The 19,171-nt window shown below is 40.4% G+C and overlaps 2 protein-coding genes across 4 annotated transcripts in view; both read left to right on the forward strand.

The window, feature by feature from the left end:
• Positions 1 to 1,612, forward strand: part of thumpd1 (THUMP domain containing 1) — a 2,637-nt gene extending 1,025 nt beyond the window's left edge. Inside the window, exons 2-4 of the mRNA XM_051704787.1 lie at positions 236 to 410; positions 713 to 961; positions 1,168 to 1,612. Of these exons, the coding sequence (XP_051560747.1) occupies positions 236 to 410; positions 713 to 961; positions 1,168 to 1,457 (714 nt within the window). The 3' untranslated portion in view covers positions 1,458 to 1,612. The remainder of the gene's footprint in view (positions 1 to 235; positions 411 to 712; positions 962 to 1,167) is intronic.
• A 1,913-nt stretch (positions 1,613 to 3,525) lies between these two features.
• LOC127444866 (general transcription factor 3C polypeptide 1-like) overlaps positions 3,526 to 19,171 on the forward strand; it is a 30,114-nt gene continuing 14,468 nt past the window's right edge. For 2 of the 3 annotated variants that reach the window (XM_051704454.1, XM_051704457.1), the window contains exons 1-25: positions 3,526 to 3,804; positions 4,483 to 4,686; positions 4,760 to 4,936; positions 5,027 to 5,170; positions 5,249 to 5,345; positions 5,439 to 5,562; positions 8,745 to 8,921; positions 9,055 to 9,170; positions 9,309 to 9,606; positions 9,712 to 9,884; positions 9,952 to 10,055; positions 10,142 to 10,295; positions 11,800 to 11,903; positions 13,561 to 13,715; positions 13,811 to 14,038; positions 14,112 to 14,257; positions 14,375 to 14,472; positions 14,788 to 14,884; positions 14,969 to 15,149; positions 15,845 to 15,950; positions 16,036 to 16,171; positions 16,465 to 16,549; positions 18,124 to 18,288; positions 18,515 to 18,666; positions 18,790 to 18,932. In XM_051704454.1, the coding sequence (XP_051560414.1) occupies positions 3,554 to 3,804; positions 4,483 to 4,686; positions 4,760 to 4,936; positions 5,027 to 5,170; positions 5,249 to 5,345; positions 5,439 to 5,562; positions 8,745 to 8,921; positions 9,055 to 9,170; positions 9,309 to 9,606; positions 9,712 to 9,884; positions 9,952 to 10,055; positions 10,142 to 10,295; positions 11,800 to 11,903; positions 13,561 to 13,715; positions 13,811 to 14,038; positions 14,112 to 14,257; positions 14,375 to 14,472; positions 14,788 to 14,884; positions 14,969 to 15,149; positions 15,845 to 15,950; positions 16,036 to 16,171; positions 16,465 to 16,549; positions 18,124 to 18,288; positions 18,515 to 18,666; positions 18,790 to 18,932 (3,815 nt within the window). In that variant the 5' untranslated portion in view covers positions 3,526 to 3,553. The remainder of the gene's footprint in view (positions 3,805 to 4,482; positions 4,687 to 4,759; positions 4,937 to 5,026; positions 5,171 to 5,248; positions 5,346 to 5,438; positions 5,563 to 8,744; positions 8,922 to 9,054; positions 9,171 to 9,308; positions 9,607 to 9,711; positions 9,885 to 9,951; positions 10,056 to 10,141; positions 10,296 to 11,799; positions 11,904 to 13,560; positions 13,716 to 13,810; positions 14,039 to 14,111; positions 14,258 to 14,374; positions 14,473 to 14,787; positions 14,885 to 14,968; positions 15,150 to 15,844; positions 15,951 to 16,035; positions 16,172 to 16,464; positions 16,550 to 18,123; positions 18,289 to 18,514; positions 18,667 to 18,789; positions 18,933 to 19,171) is intronic. The other variant, XM_051704456.1, reaches the window with a different exon arrangement.

Below are 19,171 nucleotides of genomic sequence, written 5' to 3' on the forward strand. Positions count from 1 at the left end.
CCGTCTCTGTGTGTGTGTGTCTCTCTGCCTGTGTGTCTGTGTGTTTGTATATGTCTGTGTCTGTGTGTCTGTCTGTGTGTGTGTCTGTCTGTGTGTGTGTGTGTGTCTGTGTGTGTGTGTGTATGTATATGTTTGTGTGTGTCTGTGTGTGTGTGTGTGTGTGTGTGTGTGTGTGTGTGTCTGTGTGTGCACCTGTCTGTCTGTGTGTGTGTGTGTGTGTCTGTCTGTGTAACAGCCGGCCGACACTCATGACAGTGTGAGTGAGGAAGAGGATGATGATGAAGATGTGGAAGCAGCTCTGAAGAAAGAGGTGTCTCAAATACAGACATCCATGAAGAAACAGCAGCAGCGGTTCACTGCAGTGGACAGTGGAGCCAATAATGTCGTGTTCATACGAACTCATGGAGTCGGTGAGAGAACATCAGAACAACCATCAAAATATCATCAGATCATGTTAAAAACATCAGAACAACCTCACAATAACACCATCAGATCATTGATAACATCTGCAAAACACAGTTACCATCAGAACACCCTCACAACACCAGCAGAACATTTCATGAACACCATCACAATATCATCAGATCATGTTTAGAACATCAGCAAAATACCATGAGAACATACAAGAACAGCATTAGAACATGTTTAAAACATTATCAGAACATCAGCAGAACTCCAGCTCAGATTTGTTTCATGTATTTCCCTCTGTTAGATCCAGAGCAGCTGGTTCATCACATCCTGTCAGACCTCCATCAGACGAAGAAGAGGAAGTCTCGTGTGATTTTGCGGATGTTGCCGGTGTGCGGTACATGTAAAGCGTTTCCAGAGGACATGGAGAAGTATCTGAGCGTGTATCTGGAGCGCTGGTTCAAAACGCCGCTGCACGCCACCTACCAGATCTGCTTCAAAGCCCGAAACAGCAGCCACAACAAGAGAGATGATGTCATCAATGCCATCGCTGGTACAAGCACTCGAACGTTCATCATACTGATGCATAGTGCAGTTTTAGTTACTTGCACTGCTCATCCTGATCAAACTCTAACCGTAGTAAATGTTCAGTCTGTGCTCCAGATGTGAATGATCCTCAGGAGAGCTGTGCTGTTACTAACGCATGCAATCCCCTATGATCAGTTACTCTCATGTTTGTTCTGTGTTGATGACTTTCAGGTTTGGTGGGTCAGATGAACCCGCAGAATAAAGTGGATCTGACCAATCCTGAGCTGACCATCATCATCGAGATCATCAAGAGCGTGTGCTGCGTCAGCGTCGTCAGGGATTACACGCTCTTCCGCAAGTACAACCTACAGGAAGTGGCTAGAGAGCCCACCAATCAGAGTCCAGGACAACAGGAAGCAGTGAAGAGCACAGCCAATCAGACGCAGGAGCACGGGAACGGCCAATCCGCTGAGGTGAAGACGGAAGAGAATGCAGAGAGGAAAGAGGCGGAGCTTCAGTGAACGTGTTTAGAGGAGATGAACTCTGACCTCTGCAGATATCAGTGTGATTATTTGTTGTGGTGTTTTGACCTGACATTTTAAAAAACTTAAAGGGACAGTTCACCCAAAAATGAAAATTCTCTCATCATTTACTCACCCTCATGCCATCCCAGATGTGTATGACTTTCTTTCTTCTGCAGAACACAAATGAAGATTTTCAGAAGAATATTTCAGCTCTGTAGGTCCATACAATGCAAGTGAATGGGTGCCAATATTTTGAAGCTCCAGAAAGCACATAAAAGCAGCATAAAAGTAATCCATACGACTCCAGTGGTTTAATCCATGTCTTCTGAAGTGATATGATAGGTGTGGATGAGATACAGATCAATATTTAAGTCCTTTTTACTATAAATTCTTCTCGCTACCAAGTAGGTGTCGATATGCATGAAGAATGTAAATTGCAAAAAAGCAAAAGAAGAAAGTGAAAGTGGAGATTTATGGTTAAAAAGGACTTAAATATTGCTCTGTTTCTCACCCTCACCTATCATATCACTTCTGAAGACATGGATTAAACCACTGGAGTTGTATGAATTACTTTTATGCTGCCTTTATGTGCTTTTTGGAGCTTCAAAGTTCTGGTCACCATTCACTTGCATTGTATGGACCTACAGAGCTGAAATATTCTTCTACAAATCTTCATTTGTGTTCTGCAGAAGAAAGAAAGTCACACACATCTGGGATGACATGAGGGTGAGTAAATGAGAGAATTTTCATAATATGATGAGAACTGTTTCATTAATTGTTTTTTCTTTCATATTTTTATATTGTTTAGTTCATGCTGGTGTTTTTAAGCAGATTTCTGTGTGCAGTGTTTCAGTTTCACATCATGATTTCATTTACTGATTTTTGATTATACTTTATTTTTCATGTGATAATGTTTTCTTGTTTGACAGATTTCCCTCTGAAATCAATGCAGAGGTGTGAATATAGAGAAATCAAATAAATGTTTCTGAACTGGTTTTGTTTAATCATGTTTATGTTTTCATATGTAATAACGTTCAGTGGTGTGAGTGATTGTGCCGTAACGAGGGTAAGGTGTCGTAGATCGTTCGATTTGGACACTATATGTTTGTATAGTTCAGGAATGAAACTCACAGCTGTTGAGCTCTCAGTTGAACTGATAAATGACACTGAACTGAATCAATAGTATGAATGTGAAGTCTGGATCTTCAGTGTCAGTGTGGTGTTAAAGGGGATTAGCCCTGTGATTTCATCGTGACCTTTCAGGAGAAGAGCTCCCAGATACATCATCATCATCATCATCATCATCACAGTGACTCTGACTCCACATCAACACACTTTATTGATCTTTTCATTCAACACTGACATTTTATTACAATGTTAAAGAGATCTGTCATCATTTACAGTGGCAGATTTAGACATAGGAGACATTTATACTTTATTTAAATGAGTTCAGCTTAAGATATTTCAATGAGCAGTTTATTGAATAAAGTACCATTCACTGCAGATTCTGTTTGTGTGCTTTTATTCCATCCATACCAAAACAAACAAAAAACATGGTGATCTTTGCAAAAATAATACTGCAATGAAATAATTTCTAAATCATTCTAAAATAAAATCTGCTATATAAACATTAATTTGAGCATGTTATGATTTTACAGTAATAACAATCATAGTAACATTGGTATTTAAACAGAAACTGGTTAAGATAACATTTTTGTGTGAATATTCATATTTTATTCACATTGAATCTGAATCAAATGCTGTAAAAACAGATAAACTTGTATTTTCAATTACAGCTTAAGAAGCAATTTTGAAGGAACAATGAAATCTCTTGTAACTTATATACATTTCAAGTCATGCCTTTTTTGCAGTCTCTTAAAATAATAAAAAAGTTAAAGTAAACTGTAACACATCTGTGCTTCTTTTATTCTTCATTATTGTGTTATTTCCTCCGTTATTATATTTCATTTGTGTTTATTTGATGGTTTTAATGTTTTGATGGTGTAGTACCGCAGGTGTCCGCAGGTGTCAGTAAAGAGCGTCAGTGTTCAGATGTTCAGGGACAGAAGCAGTGCTGATAGCGGAAGCAGCACATGTCAGCTCGGTTCTGTTTGATGATGATGATGGACCCGCTGGAGGCGGTTCTGGATGAAGTGGCTCTGGAGGGTTTGGACGGCATCAGTGTTCAGACTCTGTGGTTGAGGCTTCAGACGCGTCAGCCCGTGTTCGGAATGAATCTGGACCCGCTCAGTAAACAGTTCATCTGGAGCGCAGTGAGCCGAACACCTGAGATCCGATTCTACCTGCTGCCCGAACCCAGAAAACCCGTCACCATACACGACCGGTCAGTCTGTTACTATAGTAACACTCACTGTTCAGATTCATAATGAATCATTTATAATTAATAATCTACTTTGACAATTGCAAGTCTGATAATTGAAGTGATAGTTTCATAACAAATAGTATGTTTTGTAGAAATCATATGAATAAGGAACGACTCTGTTATCTGGTTTGACTACTAATCCCTCAGGTACAGTAATCCCAGTACATACAGAATGTTCTCGTAACGTTAGTTTATGGTTCCCATTTGGTTATTTTGGGGAAACCAATTCCAAACGTTTTAGGAACCAGAACAATGAGATGATGTAGTAAAGTTATGTGTAATTATATGAGTTTAACAGAAGAATTAATGTAAGTGCGTTTATCAAATTATAATCTTCACATTTCCATCTTTAAGCCCTCCAAAAATCGGCCCCATTGACTTCCATTGTAAGTGTCTCACTGGAACACACATTTGTGCTTTTATTAAAGAAAAGGAGGAACGAGTCGACATTAATGTTTGTGCTAATCAACATTATGACACAAATTCTGTCGATTGAGCTTAACTTGTATTGAACCACAGTCGTTCTTTAATAAATAATGACTTGTGCATGTAAGATTAAATAATAAACGTTATTTGTTTATTTAGAGTTGACGCATGTAATAGAACAGAACAGTGTGAACACTGAATGTCTGTGTACAGGTTTGTGGAGGTGGATCATAACACTGGCATTCATGAGATGCTTGAGGCTGACCCGGATGATGTGTATCCATTGAGTGTGGTAACCGATGACCCGGACGGCATCCAGGGCTCCTGTCTGTACTACAAAGAGCGCACGGACATCACGGACCGGATCAGAACCGCTGAGCTCAAAGCGCTGGTGACGCTGGAACAGGCCCAGACCCGGTGAGACACGCTCAAGATGATGTGCAGGCATCACGTTGGGCGACACACTGACGGACGCATCTGTGTTTTTCAGGTGGGGTGAGAAACTGGTGATGGTAGCGTCTCAGGATGTCCGTTATCGAACTCTGATCGGGCCGGAGGGGAATTCTGAGCTCAAGCTACCGGATATGTGCTACTGTATACTGGAGAGACTGGGCCGGGCCCGCTGGCAGGGTGAACTACAGCGAGACCTGCACATACATGTGTTCAGGTGTGTTATACAGTATAAACCGCACAGTACACCAGTGAAAGCTGTAATAATAGATGATGTAATAATGTGAGGTGTGTTGTGATTGGTCAGAACGGATGCAGGTAAGATGCATTATCTCAGGAGGGCTCTGGACAGAAACAGAATGATCACTTTACAGCCACACGTCATGCGACTGCCAAAAGGAGGACAACAACATTCACTGCTGCTGCTGCTCAAACGATTCCATGTGGACAGGTATCACACACACACACACACACATGTATTTAATACTTGTGTATGTAATGTGTGTGATGATGTGTTGTTCTCTGTCAGGAGGGGTAAATATGATATTCTGATGGAGGCCACATCTCAGATCCTGTCTGAGCTGCCCAATAAGATTGGCATCATGATTAAAATCAGAGGGCAGCTGGTCAGTGTAACTCTCATTTCACATTTAAAGCCTTTAAACATTCAGTGTTGTGATTGTGTTTGTGAATGTTTATTTGATGTGTGTTTTGTTTAGCGTGTCAGCGAGCGCACATTCAAACGTGTGTATCAGTACATGACTGCAGCTAAGATGGTGAGTGTGTTGAGTGTTCCTCTGCAAGAACTCGACCCCGACGGAAGACCTTTCAAAACACAACGAGGTCAGAGACCACACAAATACTCCTCTAACATGACCTCAAAATTACTACAGCATCAAACATTACCATAACATTACTACAGCATCAAAAAATTACCATAACATTACTACAGCATCAAAAATTACAACAACATTACCACAACATTACTTCAACATTACTACAGCATCACAAATTACAACAACGTTACTTCAACATTACTACAGCATCACAAATTACAACAACATTACCACAGCATCAGACATTACTACAGCATTACCACAACATTACTTCAACATTACTGCAGTATCAGACATTACCACAACATTACAACAACGTTACTTCAACATTACTACAGCATCACAAATTACAACAACATTACCACAACATTACTTCAACATTACTACAGCATCAGACATTACCACAACATTACTACAGCATTACCACAACATTATTTCAACATTACTGCAGCATCAGACATTACCACAACATTACTTCAACATTACTGCAGCATCAGACATTACCACAATATTACAACATTACTTCAACATTACTACAGCATCCAAAATTACAACAACATTACCACAGCATTACTTCAACATTACTACACCATCAGACATTACCACAACATTACTACAGCATTACCACAACATTATTTCAACATTACTGCAGCATCAGACATTACCACAACATTACCACAAAATTACTTCAACATTACTACAGCATCACAAATGACAACAACATTACCACAACATTACTTCAACATTACTACAGCATCAAAAATTACAACAACATTACCACAGCATTACTTCAACATTACTGCAGCATCAGACATTACCACAACATTACAACATTACTTCAACATTACTACAGCATCACAAATTACAACAACATTACCGCAACATTACTTCAACATTACTACAGCATCCAAAATTACAACAACATTACCACAGCATTACTTCAACATTACTACAGCATCAGACATTACCACAACATTACTACAGCATTACCACAACATTATTTCAATATTACTGCAGTATCAGACATTACCATAACATTACAACAACGTTACTTCAACATTACTACAGCATCACAAATTACAACAACATTACCACAACATTATTCAACATTACTACAGCATCACAAATTACAAAAACATTACCACAGCATTACTTCAACATTACTACAGCATCAAAAATTACAACAACATTACCACAGCATTACTTCAACATTACTACAGCATCAAAAATTACAACAACATTACCACAGCATTACTTCAACATTACTACAGCATCAGACATTACCACAACATTACTACAGCATTACCACAACATTACTTCAACATTACTGCAGCATCAGACATTACCACAACATTACTACAGCATCACAAATTACAACAACATTACTTCAACATTACTACAGCATCAGACGTTACCACAGCATTATTTCAACATTACTGCAACATCAGACATTACCACAAAATTACTTCAACATTACTACAGCATCAGATATTACTTCAACATTACTTCAGCATTACTACAGCATCAGACATTACCACAACATTACTACAGCATTACCACAACATTATTTCAATATTACTGCAGCATCAGACATTACCACAACATTATTTCAATATTACTGCAGTATCAGACATTACCACAACATTACAACAACGTTACTTCAACAATACTACAGTATCACAAATTACAACAACATTACCACAACATTATTCAACATTACTACAGCATCACAAATTACAACAACATTACCACAGCATTACTTCAACATTACTACAGCATTACCACAACATTACTTCAACATTACTGCAGCATCAGACATTACCACAACATTACTACAGCATCACAAATTACAACATTACCGCAACATTACTTCAACATTACTACAGCATCCAAAATTACAACAACATTACCACAGCATTACTTCAACATTACTACAGCATCAGACATTACCACAACATTATTTCTTACATTACTGCAGCATCAGACATTACCACAACATTACCACAAAATTACTTCAACATTACTACAGCATCAGATATTACTTCAACATTACTTCAGCATTACTTCAACATTACCACAACATTACCACAATATCACTACAACATTACTTCAACAGTACTACATTACCACATTACTTCAGCATTAGCACAACATTACCACAATATTACAACAACATTACTTCAGCAGTACTACAACATTACCACATTACTTCAGCATTAGCACAACATTACTTCAACATTACTGTAGCATCAGATATTACTTCAACATTACCACAATATTACTACAACATTACTTCAACAGTACTACAACATTACCACATTACTTCAGCATTAGCACAACATTACTTCAACATTACCACAGCATCAAATATTACTTCAGCATTACCACCACATTACTACAGCATCAAAAATTACTACAACATTACTACAACATCAGATAGTACAACAACATTACTACAGCATCAAACATTACTACAACATTAGACAGTACAACAACATTTCTACAACATTCCTTCAACATCACCACAACATTACTACAGCATCAAACATTACTACAACATTACCACAACATTAATACAGCATCAAACATTACAGCAACATTATTTCAACATTACCACAACATCAAACATTACTTCAGCATTACGGTAACTTTACTTCAGCATTACGACAATATTACTTCAGCATTACTGTAACATTACTACAACATTACCTCAACATTACTACATTACTCCAGCTTTAACATTACAACATTACTTCAACATTACCACAACATTACTACATTATATCAACATTACTACAACATATCAATATTACTACAACATTACTACATTACTCCAGCTTTAACATTCCAACAACATTATTACAACATTACTTCAACATTATCTCAACATTATTACATTACTCCAGCTTTAACATTACATTACAGCAACAGCAAACATTACCACAACATTAATTCAACATTATTACAACATTATCTCAACATTACTACATTACCTCAACATTACTACATTACTCCAGCTTTAACATTACTACAACATCAAACATTACTGCAACATTACCACAACAGTACTACATTATCTCAACATTACTACAACATTACCACAATATTACTACAACATAATCACAACATTACCACTACATCTAACCGTGCTGCACTTGCTCAGTAGTCTCTTGTGTGATTGGTTGTTAGGCACTGACGTGTATGTCCGCTGTCTGAAGCTGCTGAAGCCGTATGGACAGAAGGAAGTGGAGGAGGATGAGGAGGATGAGAACAATGATGAAGACGGTGATGCGATCGTGAAGGGGAGTGATCTCGTGGTGCCTCGTGATATCGAGCGTGACATGATCACACAAGCCTACGATATCGGTTCAACTTTGAATTTTATGTCTCTTTCAGATAAAGATTAAACATATATCTGTTGTCACTGTAAATATTGACCAGTACAGTGTGTGTTGTTCTGACTGACTGCTGTTCTCTGCACTGTGATTGGCTGCTGCAGTGGTGTCGACCGGGACTAGAGGGATCTCTCAATCAGCATTAAGAGTGAGACTCAACATCGGAAAGCTGGAGGGACGAATGATCTGTAGATTACTGCAGCGAATCAATATGATCAAGGTATGAAATATGATCATATTTCACCACAAAAGAAACAAATATTATTATATATTTTGCATAAGAAGCCTGTTTTTAGGGCATTGTGATTGTTTGCATTGTCATTTTTTTATAATACTTTTTTGTGTGTGTGTGTGTCAGGGTTTTATGGTGGATGAGGGCCGTCAGAGAACCACCAAATACATCAGCAAACACTTTGTGGAACAGAGTCAACTCAACGTGAAGTTCACTAAAGAACAAGAGCGCAGCAAACACCTGCGTACCACATACCTCACAGAACCAGATCCAGAACCCCAGAACCAGTCAGAACTGGATCCAGAACCGATTCAGCCCATGGAGGTCTCGGAGGAGGTGCTGGAGGGCAGTTCTGAGGGGCAGGAGGCACAGACGAGACTCCAGATACCCCTGCAGACCAAACAGTCCAAACTTGTCTTCAAGAGTGAGTGACAGGCACCAGAGTCAATCACGGCTCAGGGAAGTTTGAGTTCTGCTCAGTTTTAATAGTGGCGTCTCATGTCAATTTTTGTTGTTTTGTGTTATTCAGAAAAGCCTTCATCTTCACCTCGAGTGGGCGGAGCTAAATCCTCACAGAAGGCTAAAGCACGGCAGAAAACAGATGATTCGTGCCCCATCCCCGCTGACCACGCCCCCAGCACGAGTGCCAGCCAATCACATGTGGAAGACGCACCACCGGTGATAGAGGAAGTGTTCACAGAGGTCTGTGTGTGTCCAGCGTGTTTGTGTGTTTCTGTTTCACACATGATTGACAGTGTGTTTCTGATAGGAGATGAAGAAAGCTGAAGTTCACGAGACGTATCGACTGCTCAAACGCAAGAACATGATCATCGAGGCCGTACGCTGCAGCAAAGTCATCGAGGGCTTTTACTCGTAAGATCCTCCTCACACACTCACACTCGTGTGTTAGCATCTGTGTGTGTGTGTGTTTAATGTGTGTGTGTGTGTGTGTGTGTCAGGCTGCAGAAGCTGCTGACTGAAGAGGAGAGAAAGGATGGCGTGAACTCTAAAGTGTGTAAGAAGAGTGTAGTGAGACTGACGCGCATGCTGTCTCGAGAGGGACTTCTCAAACTCTACCGGACCATAGTCATACAGGACGGAGTGCACAGGAAGGTACAAACTCAACACACATAAACTCAGCAAAAAAAGAAACGTTCTCTCACTTTCAACTGCTTTTATTTTCAGCAAAATTAACATGTGTAAATATTTGTATGAACATAAAAATATTCTGCAAATAAGACATAAAATGAACAAGTTTCACAGACATGTGACTAACAGAAATGGAATAATGTGTCCCAGAACAAAGGGGGGGTCAAAATCAAAAGTAACAGTCAGTATCTGGTGTGGCCACCAGCTGCATTAAGTACTGCAGTGCATCTCCTTCTCATGGACTGCACCAGATTTGCCAGTTCTTGCTGTGAGATGTTACACCACTCTTCCACCAAGGCACTTGCAAGTTCCCGGACATTTCTGGGGGGAATGGCCCTAGCCCTCACCCTCCGATCCAACAGGTCCCAGACGTGCTCAATGGGATTGAGATCCGGGCTCTTCACTGGCCATGGCAGAACACTGACATTCCTGTCTTGCAGGAAATCATGCACAGAACGAGCAGTATGGCTGGTGGCATTGTCATGCTGGAGGGTCATGTCAGAATGAGCCTGCATGAAGGGTACCGCATGAGGGAGGAGGATGTCTTCCCTGTAACCTACAGCGTTGAGATTGCCTGCAATGACAACAAGCTCCAGACCATGACAGACCCTCCACCTCCAAATCGATCCCGCTCCAGAGTACAGGCCTCAGTGTAACACTCATTCCTTCGATAAACGCGAGGCCGACCATCACCCCTGGTGTGACAAAACCGCGTCTCGTCAGTGAAGAGCACTTTTTGCCAGTCCTGTCTGGTCCAGTGAAGGTGGGTTTGTGCCCATAGGTGACGTTGTTGCCGGTGATGTCTGGTAAGGACCTGCCTTACAACAGGCCTACAAGCCCTCAGTCCAGCCTCTCTCAGCCTATTGCGGACAGTCTGAGCACTGATGGAGGGATTGTGTGTTCCTGGTGTAACTCGGGCTGTTGTTGTTGCCATCCTGTACCTGTCCCGCAGGTGTGATATTCGGATGTACCGATCCTGCCACTGCGAGGATGATCGGCTGTCCTTCCTGTCTCCCTGTAGCGCTGTCTTAGGCGTCTCACAGTACGGACATCACAGCCTGGTCACATCTGCAGTTCTCATGCCTCCATGCAGCATGCCTAAGGCACGTTCACGCAGATGAGCAGGGACTCTGGGCATCTTTCTTTTGGTGTTTTTCAGAGTCAGTAGAAAGGTCTCTTTAGTGTCCTCAGTTTTTATAACTGTGACCTTAATTGCCTACCGTCTGTAAGCTGTTAGTGTCTTAACGACTGTTCCACAGGTGCATGTTCATTAATTGTTTATGGTTCATTGAACAAGCATGGAAAACATTGTTTAAAGCCTTTACAATAAAGATCTGTAAAGTTATTTGGATTTTTCAAAATTATCTTTAAAATACAGTGTCCTGAAAAAGGGACGTTTCTTTTTTGCAGAGTTTATACACAACACAACATGCATTAAACACATAGCACATGTCTCTCTCTCTCTAAGGTTGAGTTTGTAGTGCATCCGTCTGTCACGCCTGATGATCCGCTGGTGAAAAGCACTATTGAACAAATCCGCTTGCGCATATCCAGCTCTGCATCTGCAGCTCGGTGAGAACAAACGCTGCACCCACAAAACACACAAACCAAAAAACTTGTGATTTCATCAGATCCTTCATAAAAGAGTTCGTGAATCAAAGCAACCAGCTCCGACGTGAAACACAACATTACAAACTTTAATTTCAAATCAAATCAGACAAAAGCACAAAGATACAAGACTGTGTACTTAACATCTTTAATGAGGAATGAACTACAATCCCATGATGCACTGCCAATTAGTGTTGTCACGGTAACAAAATTTCAGTAGTCGGTACGGATACCAGTGAAATTTCACGGTTCCTGTTAGCAATTTCAGTATCACAGTATAAATATGCAAATATGACAAAGTGCTATTGAACACCCCCGTTTAAAAAGTTACATTTCAATGTCAATAATAAAGTAAAATAAAGCATGTTTCCTTCAAGAGTTTCTCAGTCAAGGATGCATTGCTGAAGTGTTTTTTAGTAGCACCCTACTGAAATCTGTTTTATTCTTTACCAAATTATGTTTACCCTTTTGTTATTATTATTATTATCATTACAGTGAATATTACATTTTACTATACAGTTGTAAAATATTTCTGTCACAATTTCAGGGCTCTAGTTTATATTCTGAATCGTGCTTTTATTATGACGTGTATTTCTTGCCTGAATCTTCACTTTTGGGATAAACAGTCTGCGAAATCTCTTTACACTGTAGGACACAGTTTTGAGTGTTTGTGTTTATATTACTGGTGTTTCTGGTCATTTTTTAAATTAATTTTTGAAATTATATTACTTTGGTCAACTCTGTTGTTTTAAATGTGATATAAATAAAATTGAGTTGAGATTAAAGCGCAATGATTTAATTATATAAATATATAGTTCACGTGCTGTGTGGTTCACAGTAGATTAGTGCTCTCCTCTGTCATCTGATAAAACATGAATGATTCTCAATGTGTATGAGCGGGCGGATTTAAAGTACGCAGCTCGTCTACAGTAAGATTGCAGCCTTTAGCGGTTTAATAAATCACACTAGGACATGTCACCATTTTAATTTGATTAATTGTCCATTTTAGTGCGAGGAGTAACAGAGCATGTGCTCAAAATGTCAGTCGTGTGTCAGTCATACTGCGCGCTGGTACCGGATTGAGTCGGTACTACCGGTACTGCAGAAACACTGCAATTTTTTATTTTAGTATCGACTTGGTACCGAAGTACCAGTACTTTTGCCAATGATGTAATCCAAATAAAAATAATAATGAAAATATCAAACTATCGATTTAAGTTGTTGATTAAAATATTCAGATATATACAAATATCAGTTGTTTGAGAGTGTAGGGAGATCGACTCGATTGCATCATTCACAGTGCATCATGGGAGTGGGTGGAGCTGCAGAGCTCTTCTCTGATTGGTGGATCTCTCTTTAGGATTATGGGTAGTGTAGTCCTTTAACAGGAATGCCGCTATGATTTTTAAACAATGAAGTTGAAATAACGCAGACTGATATGTTGAACAGAAGCACATAACATCGATGAACAACCTCAGAGCTCACGGTCGATCTGTCTTTAAAGATTTATAAGATATCGTTATGGAACTTTTACTTCCAGAACCAGAATGTTGTGTTTGATGTAAATACTGCTGACTCTGCATTACTGTAAGTGTTGACGAGTCACGGGTGTGTTTGTCAGGATCGAGCCGCAGACCGTCAAGACAAAGAAAAGTTCAAAAGAAGCAAAGGAGAAAAAAGCGTCGACTTCTTCACGGCTGTCTCATAGCGGTGCTCCAAAGAAGATGGAGGAGAAGATGGGCTTCAAATCGCTCAAAACATTCAGACCCGTCCTTGGTAACACATCTGTTTTCACAACATGACATTCATGAAGAACATCCTGTCCTGCAGTCACATGAACATCACATTCATACTGTGTGTGTGTGTGTCAGTTCCAGGACTCGGCCGTTCTTTCGGCTTCCAGCCGAAGATGCCTCGCTTGCGTATCGTTCACGCCTTTCTGTGGTACCTGATTTATGGACACCCTCTCAGAAAATCCACACCTGCTGACCCTGACCCTGACCCCCAGAAGCAGTCTGACCCCAAGACCGCCTCACCCTCCATCACAGACGGACAGACGGAGGAAGGCACCAGTGTGACTGATACAGAACGGTTCAAGGGTGCGTTGAACACCAGCTGTTGAATTAAATGACATGAGTGATGTTTAATATCTCCGTCTGTCTCTCTCTGTAGTGTACGTAAACGCGTGTAACTGGAAGAGGTTCATTCCTCCGATGCCCGTGCACAAGGACTTCGGTTATGGATGGGCACTCGTCAGTGATGTTCTCATATCAATGCCACTCAGTGTGTTAATGCAGGTCGTCCAGATCAACTATAAGGTACACACACACACACACACTCTAATAACTGTATTATTGAAAGACAGTAATGCTGTTTTAAGTTTGTCAGTTTGGAGCGGTAATGTTGTAGTAATGTTGTGGTTATGTTGTTTTTAGGTTGAAGGTTTGGAGCATTATTTAAATGATCCAATAAAGCAACATTATCTGATCAGATTCCTGCCTCCAGAGATGAAGAGACAGCTGCTACACAAGAGGTAAACATGCACACACACATAAAGAACATTTATTGCATTGGATATGCATCAAACACTACTCAAAATAGCTGAATCACAGTGAGCTAAGAGCCTAAATAACACAATACATAGATCTTCAAACTGTCACTGCCTGCAACACTGTATTCTTAACCTACAGGAAATACGTCGTTGAAGTGCTAAACCTGATCTATGTGCTGCCCGGGCTGGTTCACATTTCCATTATGTCACTGTGTCACTGCAGTTGTGCATGTGTTTGTTTGGGCTTGAGATCTCTCACTCCAGTTCTCATGATGATGATGTCATTCTCTCACACAGGAAGTACATCTTCAGTTTTCATGAGAATCTGCAGCGCTTGTGTTTCATGGGTTTGCTTCAGTTCGGCCCTTATGAGAAGTTCATGGACAAAGATCAGGTGCACACACACACACGACTCTCCTCACAGTCGCAGGATTGTCACTCGAGTGTTATGTGACAAATATATTTGTGTTTGCGTCAGGTGTTTGTTTTTCTGAAGACAAAGGCCACGATCTTGGACACGACGGTGTGTGACCCGCACTATAATATGGCCATTGAGAACATCCGTCCGTTTGAGAGAAGACATTATGTGTTCAACAGTTCACAGAACGTGGACAATTACTGGTTTGACCTGCTGTGTGTGTGTCTCAACACGCCTCTAGGTAAAACACACACACGTGTTATTAGTGATGCGTTTGATGCATTTGATTGGTGCTCACAGACTAACCAGCCACGCTCATCACGAACTGAGATTACACATTTCTGCTTTAATTTAGCAGCATAAATCTAGCAAATTTAATTTATTTTCAGTGTTTAAAATGATTACATTTATATCACTAGACTTTGTGTTATATCATTCTGGTATTAATTATAATCGATTAGAAACCAGTCAGCACAGCTGTGATGGGGTTTTTAAAATAGGGGTGCATAAATATAAACTTCAGTCTCACATTCACATTTTACTGCTGCATTCTAAAGCCAGAAGTGTGAAACTGTTGCAGCCTTATTTTAAACCTTAGGCTCTGAGGTCGCAACATATTTTGGGGGCTCGTCCGGGATAATATAAAAAAAATATATATTTTACTGTAGATATACAGTAAACCGTTCATTTTAGGGGCCTGCGTAGCTCAGTGGTAAAGACGCTGGCTACCACCCCTGGAGTCGTCAGTTCGAATCAAGGGCGTGCTGAGTGACTCCAGTCAGGTCTCCTTAGCAACCAAATTAGTCCGGTTGCTAGGGAGGGTAGAGTCACATGGGGTAACCTCCTCATGGTCACTATAATGTGGTTCGTTCTTGGTAATTAAAAAAATTATTCAAGAAAACAGCCGTAAACTCTGTGTGTGTGTGTGTGTTTTAGGTGTAGCACGAACGCGCCCTAACGTAGGTAAAGGTGAGGCGGAGGGGGCGGAGTCTGATGTTGCCATGGGAACGGAATGCAGCGTCAAACTGCAGTACATGTTACAGTGAGTCAGTTGCTGCTGCTGATTGGTTCAGGCTGGAGGTGTTGTCGTCTGATTGGCTGATGTCATGTGTTTTTTCGGTTGCTAGGGGCAGCTCTGTCGTGGTGGATGATGGTGTTACCCCGGGCGACGGGCAGGGCGCTGGAGGACTAGACTCCAGCTTCTTTGGTCATCTGAAACGCAACTGGTCGTGGACCAGTCACCTGGTGAACACGCACACACAGGTAAACGATTTTAGAATATCACAAAAAGAAAATGCTGGATGGAAACACCAAGATGTGAATAAAGTTGTCAGAGCGTTTTGTCTGGGTTCTCTAAATGGCAAATCATTCATTACTTTTAATAAAAAGCCACAGCGGCTTTGATTTACTTTTGATTTCTGTTTTGCAACAGAAGTGATGCATTTCTATTAAAGACAGGTTCTTTTAAAGCTGATTTTGTGCATGAATTAAATTCACAATGTGAATGGAAACTTAGCTAATGTTGTGTTCATGTGTGTTGATTGTTGTGTTGTCAGAACGCTGATTCTAAAGGAAGTCACACCGTCAGACTGAGAAACCTGCTCTCCAAACACCCTCCACCTAAACTTGCCACACACGACGGTAACGGCATTATCAGAACATTACATTTCGGCTAAATTCCATGTTTATAATGTAACTACGCTAGTAAATGACAGTAACATTTGATTGTCTGAAATGATTGAAAGATGATGGTGCAATCAAGGTAGTTTAAAAGCCATAAGTAGAATTACTTAAAACATGAATAAAATTGCATATAAATTGTGATCAATAGGTCGCACTGTCACAAATGTGTTGTGGTTTATGCAAAGTACCATATCAACATGTGAAAGCATTACTGAGACACAGCCTCACATCCTTGCTGATATCATGACATCAAATTCAGTGATGCACTACACAAAAATCAAAAATCTTTTTTTGACTTTTTGCCAGCACGGTCTGAAGATAGCCTCACCCAAATTTGGGGAAGACCTGATGACTGTGTAGGAGGAGTTTGAAGAAGTACATTTCAATTTAATTAAAAATGGTGGACAAGGAGTATGGCCGACCATGGCAAAATTGGTATCAATGTACTGAACAGAACATAATGAATCAAAAGTTATAAGCATTTTTAAACATTTCGTTATATTTCTTGACCACTGTGTGGCGTATGCCTAAAACTTCTTGGGTACCTTCAGGGCATGGTGGTGATGACACATACCAAGTTTTGTAAAGATACAGCATTACATATCGACTATTGAGTGTGTCTGCATCTATTGTGGATCACTCGACTCTGTATGGCCCAAGGAATCTAAAGAAAGCATTGTCATGATTTTAGGCCAAACTGTTCAAAAGTTATAAGCAAAAATAGCTTTTTTATATATTTCTTGGCCAATAGGTGGCGCTGTGTTGAAACTGCCCAGGTAGCCTCAAGTCATGATGGCTATGACATGTGCCATAGCACAAATGGTATCAATGTACTCGGCATGACCCAAGGAATCAAAAGAAACCAGTCTTTTGACGATAGGGAAAATTAATTAAAAGTCTAACACATTTTTGACAATTTCATTTTATTTCTTGACCAGTCAGAGGTGCCAGCCCCAAACCTCTCGGGTAACTTCAGGGCATGGTGCCGATGCCATATACCAAGTTTCGCAAAGATACGCCAGTGTGTTTCTGAAATACAGAATTTTATGACAAAGTTCCTAATGAACATAGTTTTTCATATTTCTTGATCCCTAGGTGGTGCTGTGCAGAAATTGTGCAGGTTTCCTCAGGCCATGACTGTAATGACATGTACCAACTTTCATTACAATACATAAAAGCGTTGCCAAGATATAGCTCACGACTTGCTGTCTGTCGAATTCTTTGAAGCGTTATACGAGAACGTTTTGGTCTATCAAAAAGCTATCGAATTCTTTTTGTCTTGAGTGTCCCTAGATGATACACGACAAATTTACTGCGAATTGGACGTAGGGCCTAGGAGGAGTTCGATAAAGTAGGATTTTCAAAATATTCTAAATGGTGGAAATATAGTTGGTGCTTGGCCCCAAATTATTTGAATTGGTTGTGTATTTTCTGCTCTTTGTCGTCTTGTGTATTTAACTCGCACTGGTTTTCTTGTTTATCTATAGTGTGTCTAATGTGATTGAGTAAATAAAAGAGCGGTGTGTTTACAGCAGTGCAGACGGGTGTGAAGGTGCTGCCCCCTGCAGTCCTGGAGGAGGACGTCACCGTGACCACTGAACCGTCCAGCAGAAACGAGGAGGTGCGCGGAGGACGAAAACTCCAACGCAACCAACCGAAGAAGGAGATCAGCAAACCAGCACACAAGAAGGTGAAAGGTACGGCAGTGTAGCTAAAGATACGTCTATAACTGTAGAGTGTCTCTGGAGATTATTTTAATAATGTGAGTATAAACAGTCTGTCGTTAGAGCTGGTGAGCCATCGGGTGAATGTTTCTGCACTGAGATGTTATTTTCAGTTAAACACATTTACACCCAAATACAGGAATGAAAATAACTTTACACTGTTACACTGTGTGTGTGTGTGTGTGTGTGTGTGTGTCAGGTCCTAGTGTGAGGAAGAGACCAAGTCAGATGCAGGATGAGACGGATCGTAAAGCTCTTCTGCAGATGACCAAACAGAGAGTCACCTGGACACACCTGGAGGACAGTTTACTGATGCTGTGTAGAGTCACCAGCCACTTCCTTAACCGCAAGGTACACACACACACACACTAGCGCAGGGCAGGTGTGTGTTCAGGAGTTTGGGCATCTCCACACTGCTGAACTGAAGATGTCACTAGTGATGATGCTTGTGTGTGTGTGTGTTTGTGTGTGCAGTTAAAGAAGCCGTTTGTACCATGGACGGTGGTTCGAGACGTTCTTCATGCTGAGTTTGAGTTCTCACTGGATAAAACATCTCTGGCAGTCGGCCGACGCACACGATACATCATGAAGAACCCACAAGCTTACCTGAACTACAGGTTCACTCACACACACACACACACACACACACATACTCTCTCACTCACACACACACACACACTCACATAATAGTGTTATTATATTTAATTATAAACATCTTGCAGATTCTGAAAGTGGGATCCAAACGTATGCACACAACTGTATATTATATTATGAAAATATGTATTATAAACCTGTACCTGAAGACCTGTATTATAGTCTGACACAATCCATAAAAGAACAATTAAAACATTGACTT

The sequence above is a fragment of the Myxocyprinus asiaticus genome, chromosome 8 (genome assembly GCF_019703515.2).
Source record: "Myxocyprinus asiaticus isolate MX2 ecotype Aquarium Trade chromosome 8, UBuf_Myxa_2, whole genome shotgun sequence".
Taxonomy (NCBI): domain Eukaryota; kingdom Metazoa; phylum Chordata; class Actinopteri; order Cypriniformes; family Catostomidae; genus Myxocyprinus; species Myxocyprinus asiaticus.